Raw genomic sequence first — 20,854 nt, forward strand, 5'->3', positions numbered from 1 at the left:
ATTGCAAAATGAACAAGCAAATAGCTGTCACCTAGTTTGTTGAGTTGAGCAGGTACAATGTGTGTACAAGTTCTTTCTGTGTGTAAAAACAGACCCCTTTATATATCGCTGACGAGTAGCCTCTGGTGCACATATGTGCCCCACACTGCAAACCAACTGAAAATCCTAAATTAGTTGTCAGTATAATTGTTTGTCCATTTAGGATTATCCAGTAAATTTTGTCCAATTACAGAATCACATCTAATGTTTGACACTATGTTGGGAATTTTGCAAGAGCTGCCTGTTGGAGGTCAAATCCAAATCAGCTTCTTATTGGGTATCAAACAGTAACCTTTATGGATGTGGGACTGTGTGTGAGGGGGAGGAGTTTGTGTCTTCTGTAGGCATGTGTATAAGAGTGTGGGGGAGTACATATATCTTTGTTCCAGAAATATCTTTAGGCATCTGTTTTGTACAGGTTAAAATAAAACAAACAGCGATAGTTCCAGAGTACTATAGGGCTGCACTCTCATTAGAGAGAGAGAGATGACTGGTGGTGGATTTAACCTGAGCGTCACCATGCCTCAGGTGAGGCTAAGAAGATGGACCTTCATGGTGATCTCAACCATTACAGGAATTTAACTTGCACTGTGGGTATAACTCAGCATTGCAAACTAGGCATCCAACCAACTGAGCTAACCAACCCCCTTTATCCAGGTATGTTGTGTATGAATCTGAAGTTCCAAAACCACAACTGCTTGCAGTAGATTAGATACATAGCAGTGAAGAGAATAAAATGTCACAGAAATGGACCAGATTCTTCTGTAGTTCTTTCCAAACCATGCTTCAACATAATTTTTGTTCTATACTGAGAAGTCACAGGGCAAAACACAAAAATTTGTAAACTGCTCTCTGCTGATGTTAAGCACTGCTTTCCAGTGAAAATGTGTGAGCAAATAAACTCTAAACTCTGAAACAATATAAAACATGGCCAATATACAAATGTTGCCAAAGTGAAGAGCTCTTTGCTTCAATCATGCAATATGGAGGTTAACAGCAGACAGCTAAGAAGATTTATTAATAAAATAGATCCATAACTATCAACAAAATGAAGCAATAGGTCAAAAACAGACCTTCATTGTGATGACCTTGATATTCATTACACTGTCTCTGTGGTACTTCCAGAATATAGTGACAGCCAATACACTCATTGTAAAAGCATTTTGAGATGACCATAGGCACTTAGTATATGACAATGATATTGACCCAGTCAGGCATTGTTCCAGACTATTTACAATATATATTCTTAATGCAGTTGATAAACTTGGTAACCGATGAACAAAAACAGAAATTGCTGGAGATACTCAGCAGGTCGAGCAGCATATGTAGAGAGAAAGCAGAGTTAATGTCAGAACTGAGTTCCGAAAACAGGTCACTGGACTCAAAACATTAACTCTGCCTTCTGTCCACAAATATTGCCAGACCTGCTGAGTTTTTCCAGAAATTTCTGTTTTAGCTTTGGTAACAGGTGAGTTTCAGAAGGTGGTTGCAATTGTCAAAGAAGCAAAACAGACTCCAAACCACCAAATTAATATATAGACTTCTGGGTTACTAATTCAGTCACATAACTTCTATACTGTACTTACTCCCCATATCTCTGCACTAACATCTTCACTTTGATAAACATGAAGACAAAAAGTCATTAAAACATAGGCCTACTTCTGCTTTTGATGAACCCCAAGCATCCCTTCAGCTCGTGCAATGAAATGGACTTGCTGCTGTTAAGGTCACAGTATTCTATAAACTTTCTTGTGCACTTCTTTGGCTTGGCATTCTTCCTCAGGTAAACTTTAAAGGGTCTCAGCTCTTTCTCAGAGATCTCATTGTTGAAGTCCTTGTCCAGTCTCCCAAAATACCAGCGAATAGCACGATCCTCCAACAGGAAACTAGTAGATCCTTCAGAAACTCTGCAGAGAAGTGGAAAACATTTGGGCATTGACTGTCACCTGTACAATCGTATGTAAAGCAGCAATGTCCTAGCTCCGATTCTTGCCAAATGAGAAAGGTCCTAATCCTAATCAAACATCTAGATCGTTCAGGGTCATAATCCCAGAACTCCCTATGTTATTAGGGGAATATCCTCACCAGACAGACTGTAGTGGTTACTGTAAAAGACCCATCATCACCTTCTCAAGAGTAATTAGGGATGGGCAATAAATGCTGGCTTGTCACTGATGCTCATCTCTTTACAATTAATTAAATATAAGCATATTCCTAATCAGGCTTGAATATTGGTCCCATATCTAGGCATCCATTGTGATATCTCTGAATTTCTTTCCTCCTCTTTTCATATTTGTCCTTCTTTCTCATTTCTCAACTTTAAAATAATCATGTAGACAGTGTGAGGAAGAAATAACAATGTGAATTGGACTTCACTGTAGAATAAGGCCTTTTGTGATAAAATAAAATAGCATAAGTACGCACCGCATATAATAACAATTAATTTTAACAATTAAATTATAATTTAGGAGCAACTACATACTATTCTTTCAGACAAGGTGACCCTTATTTGTCCTATCTAATAAAACTTGTAAAGATACCACACACTAAAGTTTGGAAGTTTTAATCTGGTCTTGCTGAAGGCTGTGTAAATGATTAAGACAACATGCTTGCTATTCACTGAAAGAGTCCTCATACACAATTAGCACCTATAGAGTACTGCATTTAAGTGATTCTGTTTTATTATCTCATTAACTTGATCTAATAGAATATTACCCAGATATGTTCAGTGTCTCCAACTCCTTGAATATTTATTAAAGCTAAAGCAGGAATTAACAATGTCCTGTAATATCTCCAGACAAGAGTAGTATGGAATATGATAGTATCCTATGCAAAAACAACTTGCAGCATGCTTCCAATGAAGTTACATTGGCAGAATAAGAGCAGTTGAAAGGAACTTTTCAAATACATAAAGAGCAACCAGAGAAAGTGCAGAAGTATCTCAATGGCACAGTCAACTGTCCGGAACATTTCATCAGAGCTTACCAAAGTTTGAGATGTCAGAACCAAGGAATGAAGCATTTTCCCACCTTTTGGCTGAAATTTTCAGAGCGGAATGCTTAGTCATTAGTCCATTTGACACAGGAAATGATATCAACTACTGTCAGTTTCAAGCACTCCAAGATCAAATGTTTTGGAAGAAAGCCCTGCAGTTTTCCAACAATACACTTCAAACATAATCCATTTGCAACTGTACAAGTTTGACATTTCCACTTCCTACACCATTTAGTCAAATGCCATGTGTGATTGAGGCTATCAATTGACCAAGAATTTGTCCTGAATTAGGGAGATGTTTTGTACTATAAAACCACGCTTATAGGATGTATGTTAGACTGTCTGAATTATTTTCACACAGAACCCAATTATTAGAGAGGAAAGCTTATTCCAATTGTTAAACCAAGATTCAGTTGCAGGCCCTTGAATTTACTAGATCATGTGACATATTAGTTTACATTCCAGTAACATTTATTCAACATCAGTAAACAAGAAGGGTGTGAAACTTTGGTAGCTGTGCAGGGTACCAGCACATAATGAAAACCTCACGCTTCCTCCTTTAAGCCTTAAATTAGTTGAAGTATACCTTCTCCATGTTGAATGGTAACCAGATTGGTCCATGTCCATGATGAGGGACTTCAACAATCCTGCCACAAATTCAGTCTTCTTCCCACCAGGACAACCTGAAACATAATAAAGATCAGCAATTCATAACAACATGTTTTAGAACTGTCTTCCCTCCATTCCAGCTAGGCAAACACAGCAGACAATACAAATAAAATGAGATCCCACAAACAGCAAATGATGTGACCAGTAAGGTAATCTAATTTTAATGCGGTTGATGGAGAGACAAATTTTTGCCAAGATATCAGGAAAATAACTTGGTATTCTTTACTGTTATGGACCAGACCAAACCCCCTCAAACCATTCAGAAGATAATCTAGACCCTAACTTTTGAAAGATAAATGTAAGGTGTTGCGTTCCAGATGCAATTTGATTAGTCAAACTATCAGATTTAAAGCAAGACACGCTTTATTAATCCATCATAGTTAAAAATAACAAAAGAAGGAAAGAATTGGAGTAACTTAACTCTATTGGAAAACCTAACAGAACAATAGATACAGTAACTATTACTAATTAACTGTTCTAATATAGTAACATCCCATAAAAACATCCTTGGCAAAAGGCAAATTCAGAAAACAGCTTGTATCACATGCAGTTCTCTAATCCAGGGAGGAATGAATGAATGAATTAGCTTTATTGTCACATGCAAGAAAGAACATCAAAAGACAATTCTGAGAGAGAACTTCAGTTTTCAGCTGTAGCAAAGAGAGATGTGGGAGCTTGACTGCACCCATTCAGGCTGCTTCTATTGTTCCAACTTTTTAAAAAAAAGCCTCAAGACCTCACAAGCTGTTTACTCTCTTATAGACTGCTCTGTGTCTCTTGTTCAATCTCTCTTTTGAAAAAAAAGGAACAAAATAACCTCACAAGGCCATAGCATCATCACATTACAAATGTAGCAGGAGTTCTTTTACATCAACCTGAATTGGGAATCCAGTTTAATGTCTTAATTGAAACTCAACACCACCCTTCCTGGAATATCAAACTAGATTAAGAGTGCAAATCCTTGTAGTAGAGCTTGAACAAACAATTTGAAGACTATGAGGCAAAAGTACAACCATTGAGCCAAGTTGGCACATATAAAGGAATGTCAAAGTTAATGTGGTCATATTATAGATATCTCCATAGGTTAGGCTTACCAATGGCTTGTGTCTCACTGTTTTCATCACGACACTTTTGTAAAAACATCATGCAGACCATCATCTATGATTGCTTTCTTCTTTTGTCATAGTCATACTAATTTCCAAGTTACTTACCTTGGAGTTTCCTATCTCTGAAAAGGGGAGCCATCTCAGAGATTTTTGACCTTCCAGCACTGCCACAATCAGGTGTCTGGTTACTGCAGAGAATGGGAGAGTAAGTTGAATTCCTCTGGCTTGAATATTAATTTCAAAAGCTTCAGATTTCAAGGTGCCTGCTAGATTCTGCTGCTCATATTTCAATGTAATTCATTCCTATTGGGAGCTGTTCGATTCATTCTCTTCCTGATTCTTGAGACTCAATTAAAGCTGTGAATCTATGCACTTTTAACCAATGGATCAATCATCTAATAAAGGTATGGTGTCCTGCTTTTGCAAAACAAAAGGGTGAAGGTAAAAAGGCAGCTCATCAGCACCTTCTGAAATGCAATTAGAGATGTTCAATAAATACTGGCCTTGCCACTGACAGCCACGTCCCATAAATGAATAAAACAAATTGCACTCCTCTTATGGCATGTTGTACTGCTTGCCATTCCTGTTACTAGTGGCTACTCCTCCCAAAACAAAATTTTCTTTGTAAAGAATGTTTCTTTCTGTCCCTTTCATGATGATTTTGAAATTGGAGAGAATAACTGCAGACCAGTGGTTTTCTTCAAACTAAGTATGTGACCTTAATAGGAACAACTTATACAATGTTGCTCATGCTGTAGTTAAACATCAAGTTGCTTCATGGGAATGCAATGATAAAATCTGACACTGAACCACATAATGAGACAATTAGGATATGACACCAATAAAGTACGTCTTGGGGAGATTTTTAAAAGGAGCAAACTGTAAACTCACTAGGTATTGCACCTGAAGCCTGCAATGGAGGTAGGTGCACCTTTTCACTTGGATGAGAGCTTGAATTTCAAATAAATAATTCATTCTCCTGGAATTAGAATTATAAAATAGAGACAATTTATGGATTTCAATACTTACAAAAGTTTATTCTCAGATTTTTAGTTTTGCAACTTTTCCCCTCAACTCAGATAGAGTCCTGATTTAAAAGAGAGAATAAGCTTCTACAAAAATTTGATCTTCAACCAACCACAAGGAAGAACAGGTTAGGTGTACAACTTGATCTCTTCCTTTTATGTTGTATTCATACTGCCTCATTTTTAAAAAAAATCCTTGACACATTGCCAGTCTCAATATGATAACTGCCATTTGAAGTTCGTCCTAGTCCTGTTTATCTGTTGAAGTGCTCACCGTGCAGTTGTGCCTTGGATTGGATGTCCTGAGTCAACTCGAACACACCAACAGTATCCAGTAGCTTGATGGCACTGCACCTGTTTGTACAGTCCATTTGAGCTGCACTGTGGAACAAAGGCTCCCTCGTACTGATGCTGTTTTGCTTCTTCAATGGCAGATCGACGTTCCTGGTCACACGACACGGGCTGGTCTAATGATGGAAGAAAACTTACACAATTCAAAATGACACTTTAAGCCACCATTAAAAACCTTGGTTTTGTTGTGTTCTCTATTTCTCTTCACCTTTCTCACCCCACCCATTACTCATGCAGAGGTATTCTTGTCCTCCAGGAACTCATCCAAGCATCAGTGGACCATAAGCATTTAGGTATCAACAGGCGAATTTATTATATAGTATGTCACAGACTGTATTTTCAGAATGCTTCCAAGAGAAATAAAACTAAAGAATATTTGAGTGGATGTATTGACTGATTTCTGTTTCAGTTCTTGTTTCATAACACAATCAGATGATGAGGGACTGGGAAAAGGGGAAGCATGTGCAATTAGATCTTGGGACACAGTAATTAGAAGTAAATAATCAAGCTTTCAGCAATGACCCCTTACATTTATATAGCATACTTATTGAAAGATTCCAAGGTGTTTTGCAGAGCATTGTACAACAAAGTACGATGCTGAGCCATATAAGGAGATAATAGGTTAGAGGTGCAAAAGCTTGGTCAAAAGCAAAGGTTTTAAGGCCCATCTTAAAGGAGGAAAGTGAATTAGGGAGGTGGAGATGTTTAGGAAGGACATTTCAGAGCTTGGAGAGTAGGCAGCTGAAGGCATGTCTGCCAATGGTGAAACAATTAAATTTGGTGACACATGATAAACAGAATTGAAGGAGCGTAGATAAAAACATAGAAAATAGGAGAAAGAGTAGGCTACTTGGCTATTCAAGCCTGCTGTGCCACTCAACGTGATCATGGTTGATCATCCAACTTTGTAATCTGTTCCTGCTTTCTCCAATATCCTTTGATCCCTTTAGCCCTAAGAAGTATAACTAACTCCTTCCTGAAAACATTGAATGCTTTGGTCTCAACTATTTTCTTTGGCAGAGATTTCCACAGGCTCACCTCTCTCTGGGTGAAGACATTTCTCTTCATCTCAGTCCTAAATGGCCTAACCCTAACCCTGCATTCTTAAACTGTGACGCCTGGTTCTGGACTCCCTGATCATTGACAACATCCTTCTTGCACTTACATTGTCTGATCCTGTTAGAATTTTAAAGGTTTTTATAGGATCTCCCTCATTTTCTAAACTCCAGTGAATATAGTCCCAACTGATCCAGTCTCTTTTCATACATGAGTCCTACCATTTCAGGAATCAAAGAGTTGTTAGGTTGGTGGAGATTAAAGATAGGGAGAGATGAGAGCTTTCATCAAATCCCTTCACCTAAATGGAGAGATTTGAAAACAAGGATAAGAATTTTAAAATCAACCTCTCAGTGTCATTAATACCTCCCAGCCAGCTACAGGAAAGTAGAAACAGAAGAGTAAAAACTGATTAAATTACCATTATTTCCGGTATATTATTACGCTTGAAATGCTAGCTATTTGCATAACCCTAATAACTTGTATGTGAATTGCTTTGAGAAATTTATGAGTGTTGATGGATGCAAAATCCATAAGTGCAAGCTTTCTTTCAAATGCTATTTATTATGACATGCCTCAGTTGTCTCCTCTGATTCCTGCTAAATTCAAATGTTCCCTACCTCCCTCCCTCCAATCCCCTTATTTGAGAGGTACCTTGGCTTGTATTACTTATTTTAAATGGTTGGATATACAACACTCTGTCATCAGAAGGAACAGTTGGCAATCATTGGCCTCACCTACCTAGCTTGGCACTGCGGTTTGATTTGGCATCTCTAGTGAATAGAAACCATAGGGCTGGATACGTCAGTTCTGAAGAAAGAAAATATTGAAACAGGATAAAGCATCTATATTGCTTATTATTATTATCCAATATTTTATCGAGCTCTACACAACTAGAACAATCCCAGGTTCAATCCCCAGTCTTTGCTTAACAAATTGTTCCATCTGGGGATGAAACAATTGGCTTTAGTACCCCTCGTTCAAGGAGAGGAAAAGAAGCAAGAAGGAAATAGACTACCATTCCTCATTGTTCTCCAATGGTCAATGACTAACAAAAACTCCAATGGATTAAAATCAGATGAATAGTAAATTCCTTATGTCAATGCTTATGCAGAAAGAATTTCTAATGGAGGTGGCATAGGCATATCCATACAGCTGCATTCCATCATTAGACAACAACTTCAAGAGAGGAGAAAACTGGAGGGGGAAAATATGATGTTTCTATGCTTTAATTTTCTTTTCACCTTTGTATTTATTTCCTTTTCCAATATTTATCTCTCAGATATATGCATGATGTGTGTTTTTCCCCATGAACTCAGTATGGTAACTTTCTGATTTGCATCGAACAAAGAGCCTCACTTACTGAGAGCCTTTGTTGGAAATTCAGATGCTCAAGATTTTCAGACCAAATGCAGGAATAGGTTAATTAAAACACGGACATCATGAAAGTAGATATGTTTGCAGGCGGTGGCAACCACTAATTTAAGTTATTGCACAGTTGACTTTTGATCCAACATGTCAAGGTTCTAATTTAGTTTCAGTGTAAGTATTTTGCAGGTTCCACCTGTGATGCATGAATTTCCACTGTTTCTTCATGTTCCCATTTTCCTTTCCATTGCTGCCCCTTTGGCTCCAATAACTATTTCATTAGCAGTGAATGAGTGAGTGCTATGAAGACAAACAAAAGAGTCATAAGATGCATGTGTCTAGTTAAGCTCAAAAGCATCCTGAGTCAATGCATGTGTATCCCTGCATGTATGGTAACGTGGCAGAAACATTCAAGTTATGCATCCATGTGTAACAAAGTAAAGCGTCGAAAGGCTGAAGTACTGGTAGTTTGCTGATGCTAAACTGTGTGGATGAAGAGTCACGAAGGATGGTAGCCATGAAACATTCAGGGACATCTGAAGAAGCAGTTCTGCAAGGGCCAGGACAAGTGTTCAGCCAAGTATCTGCTCTAATTTTCAAGTCAAGAATTTGTGCTGTCTAGTTTCTTAGTCGAGGAGAAGAGAATTGGAAGTGACACATCAAAACTGTGAATTGGGGCTTTAATGAGATGCAAATGCATAGAAGTAGAGATAGTAACAGCTCTATTATGAGATTCTGAAGTCATGATTTGTGGCTTGAGAAAAATCAGGAGTTTTTCTCAACATTAAGATTCATACTTGTTTCATTCTCACCTCCACACCCCCAGCCCCAATGTCACATCATTACTCACACGATACAAGAGAGGGGAAAATTCCTCCCAAGTTTCCACAGTAGGTAACAATACTATCTTTGCAACAGCATCTCCTATGCCTGCCAGAGAGACATGTTTATCTTCAAATCTACTTTGCCACATCTATTTGATCTGAAGCTAAGAGTCACCAGCCCAAACTTGGGTACAGTAGTTATGCAATTGCACTAAGTAATTCAGATTTCTGCACTACTAATCCAGGTAAAATGCAAATTCAGATCCCACCATAAAATAATTGAGTTCAGTTCAAAATGGAAATACATAACTGGAATCAGTAAAAAAAGGTACATGGCATTTTTGTTACCAAAACCAAACTGGTTCCTGAATCATCTGTAGGAAAGGAAATCAATTGTTCTGACCTGTTCCTGATTTATCTGATCCATACCAATGGTGACTAACATTTCACTGCGCTCATAAGTTGCTTAACAAGACATTCAGTAGCACTGAAGTGCTTATGAGCAACAAAAAAATGGACAGCACTTTGCCAGTGACACTCACACCTTGAAAATGACGACTTTCTATTTGAATGCCTACTTTCATTCTGGGTGAGTACAGGAATCACAGAAACCTCACCTGGATTTTTGGAGATTAGCAGTGCATCTTTATGTCTGTCCTCAACAGGCCTCTGCTTGCGATGATCCAATGCTTCACCTGCAAGAGGAAAAGCTAATCAAAAGAAGGTTTTTTTTAAAAATTAGCTCATTGACACCTCTGGGTTGATTGTGGTTGGGTGCACGTCAACTCAGTTACACGAGTTACAAAAATCCTGTCTCATGATCTAACTAACCTTTCAGTTAATTTGTGGGCCAAAACTCGATGATGAAACCTATATTATGCACATAAGGCAGGATTCGTCTGCAGTTGTATTGAAAAGATGGGAGAAGATCCTGAAGTTGCTTGATATGGAGGGTGAGACTTGGTTGACCGACTCAGCTTCCTGGAGTTCACTTTTTCATTCCTTCACTCGCTTTCTTGTGGAGTGTGTTAGAAACACCATACAGCCGAAAAAAGCTAGCAACCAGAGATTGGCCACACTCCACCAAAAGGGCACAGACGGTCAGAGTGAGCATTACCCCAGAAACACCTGCTAATGGATCGAGACCTGGAACCGAATAACTGACCTTGTGCTGGTGATGCTGGATGCCATGGGAGGATCTCAAAAGGGGCAAGAGGAGAAGAGAAGAAAACAAAAACTTGATTGAAACAGCCATAAACTGAAAACCAAACAATGTGGTTTTAGGGTGTCAGCAAGTAATGTAGGCAAATGTTTAAAAGGATGTCATGTCTGGTGCAGTAACTTAAATTATCTGCTTTTGAGATGTATGGGGAAAACAAATTTCCAATCTTGGTCCTTTTCCTTTCCTTGCGGATCAATGCTGGACTGTTATTTGGAATACTACAACAGGTCTCAGTGACTCTGTTAAGAAGGAGTTAAAATAATAGTTAGGCAATTCCTGATCCCAGTCACTAGATAGTGATCCCTTACAGGGAAATACTCATCTGTGGAGATTGTGAAAGGACAGGATTACTTTCAGCTGTAATACAATAGAAAGAACAGAATTATTTGCATTTGTATAGTATCTTACTTGACCACAGGTTGATAAAGCACTAAATTCCAATTATGTACCTTTTTGAATTATCACTAATCGAATATAGGAAATAGAACAGGCAATTTGTATGTAAGATTCCAGAAATAATGATTAATTAATAATCATGTAATCCATTGGTGAAGGTATAAATATTTGCTAGAAAACTGATGGAGAATAAATCAGCAGTTTCAGATAAAACATCAAACCAAGATTTTAAAAGATTTCATGGCATAAAAACAATGAAGCAAAGGGCACTCCCTGGTCTCCTAGCCAATATTGATTTTATCATTATTGAAGACAGATTATTTAGTCAATATTAATTTGATATTTATGAGATTCTGCTCACAAATGGCTACTACATTTGCTTGCAAGTTTTACAGACTGCACTTCAAAAAGTAATTCATTGACTTTTGTAATATCATAAGACTAAGTTGGCCTGACAAGTTACAGATCATTCTGGAAGTTTGTATTTAACTTTTGTATGCATGTCACAGTCTAGAGCTATGGACGGTTATGGTAGAGTTGCAAGACCTAAGAAACGAGGTGAAATTTTAAAAATATATTTATTTATAATAATGACAGATTCCTAAATCCATCCATTTTGAATAAAAAGTCTTTGGTATCAATATATGACTTAAATGTCTAGAGTCATGAGGTTTGATGTTACGTATATGTGCCCCTTCTTTCTGCGAGCATCCTTATCAAAGGTTAATGGACAAAAAAATGGCTTAGGACATACTGACTGTTCAAAATGCCATTATGTACTATTACATAAAGCTCCTAATAGGATTTAAGCGAGCCATTCTAGAGTGCATTCAATAACTCACATTGTAATATAAAGCTGCACTTCACCTTACTATCTCCATTTAGAAAATCTGTTCATTTCCTTTTTGAAACTTTCTCTCACTGAATTTAGTAAATATTGTCTTTTTCAAAGTGCTAAATTCTGTCTATGGGATTTTGCAGTGTGCAATTTGGCCATTCAGTTACCTAAAGTACAACAATTTGTTCACTTCAAAAGTACTTCATTGGCTGTCAACTACTTTTGAATATCCTGAGGACATAAAAAAATGAGATATAAATACATGTTTTCCGTTAATCTTTCAAAAAGGGGAGCCATCTATGTGAAAAAGTATGCAACAAAAGTTTAATCGTTTGTTCACAAACACATAACTAAATAGCACAAATTGCACTATTATGCAACATACAGTTATCTTTGAGAGATCTCTCAAACAAAATCATTATTTTGTTCTTCAGGTTTATGATATGCATTATTACAAGACTGTCTCATCTACCAAGAAGCAAAGTCATAAGTCTGCGTACCTTTACCTGTGTTGCGAATCAGAGTCCTTGTGGTGGGCCGAAGCTTTATTCCTTGTTCTGGGATTAGAGAAGAAAATAATCGAAAAGACACTATTATTGACGTTAGTATTATCTATTCTACTTGTGCTCTTGGATAAATGGCCAAAAAGATAGAGTAGTCTTTAAAGATAAAATGGAAAGGGCTTGTATAGTTCTGGTTTGATGCCACAACTCAAACATTATCATCTATTTCTCCCTCCTCTCCTGAAGCACCACTTACTAGAAACCTCTTTGCACCCTTCTAATACAAAATACCTCAAAAATGTAGTGCAGCAATTCAAGTATGTCACACTGTTGAGCCCATACAGCACTTTTAAGCTAATTCATTCCACAGCTGCTTATGGCTTTCACAACAACTTGCATTTATACAGTGCCTTTAACATAGTAGAAAGAAGATTATCAGCAGCACTTACTGGCAAAGCCTGACACCAAGCCACACAAGCAGCTATGAGGATTGGTGCCAAAAACTTCATCCAAAAAGTAAGTTTAACAGAATATCTTATAAGGATAAAAGCTGGAGAGGTTTGGGTTTAGTCAGCCAAAGCCTTGACTGCTGGTGGTGGAACAATGAAAATCAGGCAAACAGATTTGGAGGAAAGCAGCGATCTCAGAGGCATGATAAAATTTAAAAGGTGCCATGTACCTAAAGAAGTCAACATTGCACCTTAAATAATATTTGTTGGTATTAATGACTGAGAGTAGTTACAGGATTGGGCATTGGGAGGCTGTTTTCAAGAGAGAGTCAAAGATGGAAGGGTTTAGGTAGAGAGTTTCATAATTTATTATTGTGGTGGTACTGAATTTGCCAGTGATGTTTTAATGAAAATCTATAAATCTGAAAACTATTACTCTATTGGAAATTCAGATTACATAACTGTGTTTAAACTGTAAGCTTTATTTTTTACCATTAAGAATCTCTTCATACCCACTGTAAATGTATTCAGCTTGTAACTAACAAATTATTTTAAAACTTGCTGTTAATTATTTTCCATTCAGTTTCTTGAGCCCATCAAGGTGAAGAACATAAACAAATTTGCTGGAAAAGCTCAGAATGTCTGGCAGCATCTGTGAAGAAAAAAACAGAGTTAACGTTTCGAGTCTGGTGACCCTTCCTCAGAAGCTGCCAGACCTGCTGAGCTTTTCCAGCAAATTTGTTTTTGGTCCCAATTTACAGCATCCGCAGTTCTTTCAGTTTTTATAAGGTGAAGAACATTACTGTTGGAGTCAAATACTTTTCTATTTCAGATGAGGGGCAACTTTTTTTTTTACACAAAGTGTGGTTCATGTCTGGAATGAACTGCCAGAGGAAGTGGTGGATGCAGGCACAATTACAATATTTAAAAGACCTTTGGATAAATACATGATTAGGAAAGGTTGGAGAGATATGGGCCAAACAAAGGCAAGTGGGACTAATTGGACTGAAGGATCTGTTTCCATGTTATATGTCTCTATGACTCTATTTCTCTATAACATCCTAGTCTCAGTATCAATTGCTCAGGCATGTTAGAGTTATGGTTATGAGTTATGTGACTCTAATACTGTGCCTTAGACACAACGCCAGAGCCCTTTTGTTGCACTTGCAAACTTTTCCCATACCAGCATTAATGTGACTCCTTTAATTAGTGCCACAGAAACACAGAATTGTTACAACACAGAAGGAGGCCATTTGATCCATAATGTCCATGCTAGTTGTCAAACTAGCAAATTATTTAGTATCCACCTTCTCCCCATAAGCCACACATTCTTCCTTTTCAGATAACAATCTAAATTTTCTTTGAGTGCCTCAATTGAACACCTCAACTGGTGAACACACTTAGGCAGCAAATTCCAGATCTTAACCACTTGCTGGATGTAAAGGTTTTTCCTCATGTCCTCTTTGCTTCTTTTGGCAGTTACCTTAAATCTGAGCCCTTTCATTTTCAGCCATTTCACTAGGAGGAACAATTTTTCCTTTCTATCCTGTCCAAACTCCTGAATTTTGAACATCTAAAATTTCCTCTGAACTTTCTCATCTTCATAGAAACCAGTCCTAATCTATCCAATCTATCTACACAACTGAAGTTCAGCATCCCTGGAACCTTTCTTGTGAATCTTTTTTGCACTGTCTCTACAGCTTTCGCATATCTTCTAAACTGTGGCACTGAGAACTGAACGCAAAGCTCCAATGGAGGTAAAAGCAGTGTTATGTGCAAGTATAGCATAACTTCCTTGCTGTAGTGTTCTATGCCCCTTTAATTAAGCCTGGGATATTGTAAGCATTATTACTGCTCTCCACCTGTCCTGCTACCTCAATAACAAAGCTGCCATATACTAAGACCCCTCTACTCCTGTATCCCTTTATGGGAGCTTTCAATGTTCCTTCAATCAAAATCAATCACCTTGCATTGAATTTCACCTGTAACTTGTCCACTTAGCTGACATGTCCATGTCCTTCAGATATTCTACACTATCCTCCTCAAAGTTCATAATGCTTCCAAATTTCATATCGTCCACATTTTTGAAATTGTAACCTGTACGTCAAGGTCTAGGTCATAAACATAAATCAGGAAGAGCAAGCAACCCAACATTAACCCCTGGAGAACTTCACTGCAAACCTTCAGTCTGAAGAACATCCATCAACCATTACAAGAACAGAAATTACTGGAGAAATTCAGCAGGTCTGGCAGCATCTGGGGAGAGAAAGCAGAGTCAACGTTTCAGGTCCTGAAACCCTACTTCAGAACTGCACTTTCTGAACATTCTGAATGATCACTGAAACCAAAATGTTGACTCTTCTTCCTCTCCACAGATGCTGCCAGACCCACTGAATGTTTCCAACAATTTCTGTTTTTGTTTCAGATTTCTAGCATTTGCAGTTCTTTGTCTTTTTTTTGATTAACCTATACTCTGTTTCCTGTCACTCAGCCAACTTCAATGCATGTTGCTACTGACCCTTTTATTCCATGAACTATAACTTTTCTCACTTGTTTATTGTGCAACAATGTACCAAATGTAGTTTGGAAGTCCATGTACACCACATCAATGGCATTATCCTTATCAACCTTCTGCAATATCTCTTCAATAAAAATACTTCAGTAAGTAAGTTAAACAGAATTTACTCTTAAGAAATCCATGCTAGCTTTCCTGACCTAACTTGCATTCATCCCAGTTACTATCTTTTTGTCCTTGAATAAGGTTTCTAGAAGCTGCAGGATTCCTAGCCTCTGACCTGTCCTTGTGGTCACAGTATTTATATGGCTAGTTCAATTCAATTTCTAGTCAACTATGATCCCAGGATGTTTGTAGTAGGGGATTCAAATGTGTTAATGCCATTGAATCTCAAGGGGCAATGCTTAGATTCTCTTTTGTTGGAGATGGTCGTTGCCTGGCACTTAAGTGGCAAAACTTTTATTTGCCAATGCCTGGATATTACCCGAGTCTTGTTGAATTTGGATATAGACTGCTTCAGTATCTGAAGAGTCATAAATGATGCTAAACATGCATAATCATCAGCAAATATCCCCACTACTGACCTTATGATGGAGGGTAGGCCAAGCAGCTGAGGATGATTGGGCCAGGGAACTAACCTGAGGAACGCCTGCAGTGATGTCCTGGAACTGAGATGACTGATCTACAATCACAACCATCTTTCTTAGCTAGGGATGACTTCAACCAGCGGAAAGCTTGCCCCTGATTCTCATTGGTTCTAATTTTTCTAGGGCTTGTTGATGATGCCATACTCAGTAAAATACTGTGTTGATTTCACTCTCACCTCACCTCTCAGCTATTTTGTTCATTTTGGACCAAGGTTCCAATGAAGTCTGGAGCTGAGCGGCACTGAAATGGAGAATCAGTAAGCAGGTTATTGCTAGGAAAGTGCTGCTTAGCACTATTGATGATTTTTTTCCATCACTTTACTGATGACTGTGAGTGGGCTGATAGGGTGGTAATTGGCCTGAGTACAAGTCTGGAGCACAAGTCTCCAGTACTGTTGTCTGAATTTTGACAGGGCTCATAGCTTTTACAGTACCTTGTACATTCAGCCATTTTTTGAGATCACGTGGAGTGAATCAAATTGGCCGAAGACTGGCATTTCTAATGCTGGGGATCTCTAGAGGATGCCAAGGTAGATGTCCATGCAGCACTTCTGGCTGAAGATTATCACAAGTGCTTCAGCCTTATCTTCTGCACTGATGTATTGGGATCCCCCTTATTGAGGATGGGAACATTTGTGGAGCCTTCACCTCCAGTCAGTTTAATTGTCCACCACCATTTGTAATTAGATCTGGCAGGACTGCAGAGCTTAGCTCAATAACTTACTAATATGCCATTTGGCACACAAGTTGTCTGATTTTGTAGCTTCACCAGGTTGACACCTCACTTTTAATTATGCCTAGTGCTGTTCCTAGCATGCCCTCCTAGATTCTTCATTGATCCAAGGTTGGTCCCTGTCTTGGTGGTAATACAATTTTGGTCCCTAACTGGTCCCACTCCTCCTTTTACTACCTTTATTTATATAATTGAAGAAGACTTTGGGATACCCTTTTAAATCGGCTGGCGCTTTTTATCTTACTCTTTGATCCTCTTTTTCACTTCCCCTCTGAAGCTCCGACATTTTGGACAGTTTTGTGCTGTGCATCAGGCACCTTAGGAGTTATATAGGGACTGCACGCTTCATTTTCATTGGGCCAAAACAGCCACAGAGGGAAGAGAGTTTCCTCTCACCATTTTGGACTCAATTAGAATCAAGAGACCAGAGATACAAGGACAGTAGACCGTATTACACAATAGCTCAAAAGCAGTCAAGGGGGCAGTACAGAGCTTAGCAATATCATGCAAAATGGCTGAAAGTTTTTAACTTACCCATCCTGCTAGAGTCACGCCCCCGCTGGGATGTTTTGTCCTTAGTGGAATCTGGAAAGGAAAACTTTGGGATAAATTATTTCTAAATTATCTATATTTCACTGTTCACTGCATTGCGAGTACCTGGACTGTAATGGGCTCTCTGAAAAGAGCTATTATAGTGACTTTTCTCACGTGGCATCTCCATGACACAAAAGAATTGCCTGGTTTGAGAGCGAGATTGTCATTCAAATTGCAGATATTATGTTACTCCTGTCAAACAGAAATCAAGACATATTATATTTTGAATATAACAACTACCTGCTTCATAGAATCATAGAATCCCTACAGTGTGGAAACTTGGTGTGGAGGGAGAGCGTTCAGTGGTTTGCATATATGTCTCCAGAGTCCAATGTGACTTGTACCAAGATTTGAGTTGGGACTCATTAAATAGTTGATTGATACTGAATACCCAATGAGAACTTCATCCAGTTGGTTAGGAGTGCAATGTACAAGCAGAAATACAGTGATTCTCCTGGGTATGAATTTCTAACCAGGGACACGCGGTATAGGTGCTAACAGATCCTGCAGCTACAAATATTTAATGGCACTTTACCGCTTATCTAAGACCTTCTATTAGCTGTAGGTCATTTTTTTCAATACTCTAACATTAGTCAAGGTTGGGAGAGAGGTGCATTTTCCACAGTGAACAAAAACTTCAGCTTTCCCAAGCTTAATAGGTAGTCCTCTCTCTCTCTCTGTCTCCGAACTCAGAAGGCTACATGCTCAAGCTCCAGTCAAGAGACTTGAGCAAAATCTCTGGCTTGACATACCAGTATGCTATTAAAGAAATATTTCACTGTAAGAAGCAGTATGAGACTTTAAAGTAAGACTCCATCTGCCCCATCAGGTATATGTAAAATATACCATAGCATTACTTCAAAGAAGAGCATGGGAACTTTAGTCAGAACCCTAGCCATACTCATCACCATTTGTCAACATCACCATAAGTTTGGATTATTGAGTCATTTTCAAATACTTGTTTTTGATGCTGCACTGTATGCAAACCAGCTGTCCCCCAGTTTCCCTCAATACAACAAATACACTTGAAAATTACTTCTGCTTTGGGATGATCAGAGACCGTGTGACGTGCTAAATAAATGCAAGTTTTTGTTTTTTCTTCCAACATGATTACAAAATTCCATTGTTATATTTTTATTAAAAATGATAATCTCCTTTAGTGTTGCATAAGGTATTGTTGAACAAGTTTTCAATGTTGAGTTACTGATTGATTTGGACTTTTAGGGCTGTTGCTCAGAAACTGTTTATATTAAAGCAGATTTAATAAGTTGTAAATTATTATGTATGTTGAACATTTCTTTGGATACACACCTGCTTGGTTCCTCACCTCTCAAATTTCTGCACAGGCAAACTCAAGGTGAGAAGCAGTGTACTGGAAATTACTGGCTTCCATCCTAATTCAAGAAATTATTGTTGTTTTATACAAAGCGCAATGGTTAGAATATGACAATGAATGTAAGGCAAACAGCAAATTAAGCACGCATACCTCAGTACCCAAATCCCTGATTGCACTGAAAATTTGTAGATCACAAAATATATCCCAGCATTTTACAAACCTCAGTGAGTGTCTCATGTACCAGTTTCTAAAGCTAAGTCTACTTGTTTGATTTCCTTCTTCTGGCTCTAAGAATTCTTTGTGCCTTTAAAGGATCAACTGACAATTACCTAGCCACAAAGTTAAATACCTTTATGCGTCTAATACCTGAACAGGTTGGAGTCCTGTTGTGGACTGAAGATCCACTGATTGGTTTGCCATCAGGTGTGACACACCAGCAATAGCCTGTCAATTTATGGCACTGCACCTGTTAAAGCAGAGAGAAAGAAAAGGAATTGTTACGAAATCTAATTTTTGTGTGCGTGTGTCTGTGTTTCATGTGTATATGTAGGTGTTTTTTTCATATGTGATGCAGACTCCAAATTACACCACCCATCTCTCAAGGCACTTATCCTAATTTTAAATCCAAAATCTTGGCTCCTAACAAATCCCTCCATCCAGATCATTCAGATTACACTTTCCACTATGGTTTCCCATTCCTTTACCCCTTGTTGCTTTCACTTACCATCTCCTTGCTAACATTTCTGAAAAATTTTTTCCAAAATCCCTGACCATGTCATTTCCTTCCCTTTATGTGAAGGGGCTCTTAGGTTGGTTAATTCATAGCATTCAAGCGATACTGAACAAGTAAGATTTGATTGAATGGAGAAACAAGGTTGAGCAGCTGAACTATTGACTCTGTTCTTTGGGTAGAAGTTTCTTTTTCTTTGAGAGTAACTGTTGGGATGGGCCGAATAGTGGGAGGTACATCCACTCGGGGGTTGATTGAGGCAGGTTTTCTTGTGCAAATATATTCTTATAAGCTCATAACATATTCATGTGTAAATAAAACACCAAAACTTTGGTGACTGGTAGGCAGGAAGTTCTGGCCCTTGCCAGGACCTCTGGGTTCCTAGAACTGGGTACCATATTTAAAAGTGCTTGTCAGCACTTCACTCTCTGCTTCCTAGGGCATCATTCAATCTCTGCTAATCACCACCACACACACCTGGAAACATCAGAGCCCAAGCTAAAAAAAAAAGGCACCACACTTTCATGATGTTTCCCTAGAGGTTCTCTTAAAGGTTGTCCAGGAGGAAAGGAAATCCTTTGCCCTTGGCAACATGGGACCATTCTGACTGATGAAGGCAGTCTGGACAGAGGTAGCTGCAGAGTTCAGCACTTGTCGACAGCTCAAGACAACCTGGCTTCAGTGCCACAAAACGATAAATGATCTCTTGTGCTCTGCCAAGGTATATACTCAATGCTTCATGCCCCAATGAGAGTGAGTTAACAATGTAAAGTGGCCACAGATGAGGACTGTCACACAGGAAACTGGGTATCAGGCATCTCCATCAGTTGCTTCATGTACAAAAAATGTCTGTCACTTCTTTGCAGCTTACTAATATAACATTGCTTGTACCACAGTTGTACTGCCTCTCATTCACAGGCCAGGGTTCACACTTAAAACATAAAAAGGACTACAACAATCAGCAGCAACACACAACTAGCTCACTGACTTTTCATCACAAACAGAAGAACATACACATCTGCAAACCAACCTGTGTGAAAGTTTATGAGAAAGTAATAGCAAAAGATCAACATGCCATCGGGACTTTAGCCTCTTGCTTAATTAAATTACCCCACCCACCCATCTAAAAGCTCCAGGCATATTCTGAAAATTTAACTCCATGTTTCTATGTTCCTTTGCCAGTTCAGTGGGTTTGATGGTAAATCAATCAAGATTGTGATGACATGAACAACCACAGCCTCCTGGACTGTACTTAGTGCTAATACAAGAAGTGGGGCATTTGAGAATCAAGTTTTTTGCTTCTCTATAGCATGAGAGCAGTGAGTGGTTTGCGACATTCACTGACACAGCAGGTTTCATATGCTTGATGACTTTTCTTGCAATCCTTTTCACATTTATGTTGGTATGCTTTCACTGTATGAAGATTCTTGACTGTCCTTGTAAATTGTTGGTTAAAAAA

The 20,854-nt window shown here is 38.4% G+C and overlaps 1 protein-coding gene across 2 annotated transcripts in view; it reads right to left on the bottom strand.

The window, feature by feature from the left end:
* Positions 1-1,029: 1,029 nt before the first annotated feature.
* LOC109912859 (SPARC-related modular calcium-binding protein 1-like) overlaps positions 1,030-20,854 on the bottom strand; it is a 71,626-nt gene continuing 51,801 nt past the window's right edge. Inside the window, exons 4-12 of one of the 2 annotated variants that reach the window (XM_048618346.1) lie at positions 19,032-19,131; positions 17,270-17,320; positions 12,395-12,445; positions 10,050-10,127; positions 7,982-8,050; positions 6,108-6,300; positions 4,914-4,996; positions 3,620-3,716; positions 1,030-1,946 (exon numbers count right to left, since the gene is read on the bottom strand). In XM_048618346.1, the coding sequence (XP_048474303.1) occupies positions 1,682-1,946; positions 3,620-3,716; positions 4,914-4,996; positions 6,108-6,300; positions 7,982-8,050; positions 10,050-10,127; positions 12,395-12,445; positions 17,270-17,320; positions 19,032-19,131 (987 nt within the window). In that variant the 3' untranslated portion in view covers positions 1,030-1,681. Of the gene's footprint in view, positions 1,947-3,619; positions 3,717-4,913; positions 4,997-6,107; positions 6,301-7,981; positions 8,051-10,049; positions 10,128-12,388; positions 12,446-17,269; positions 17,321-19,031; positions 19,132-20,854 lie in introns of both variants that reach the window. The other variant, XM_048618345.1, reaches the window with a different exon arrangement.

This window comes from Rhincodon typus, chromosome 39 (genome assembly GCF_021869965.1).
Source record: "Rhincodon typus isolate 14 chromosome 39, sRhiTyp1.1, whole genome shotgun sequence".
NCBI lineage: Eukaryota > Metazoa > Chordata > Chondrichthyes > Orectolobiformes > Rhincodontidae > Rhincodon > Rhincodon typus.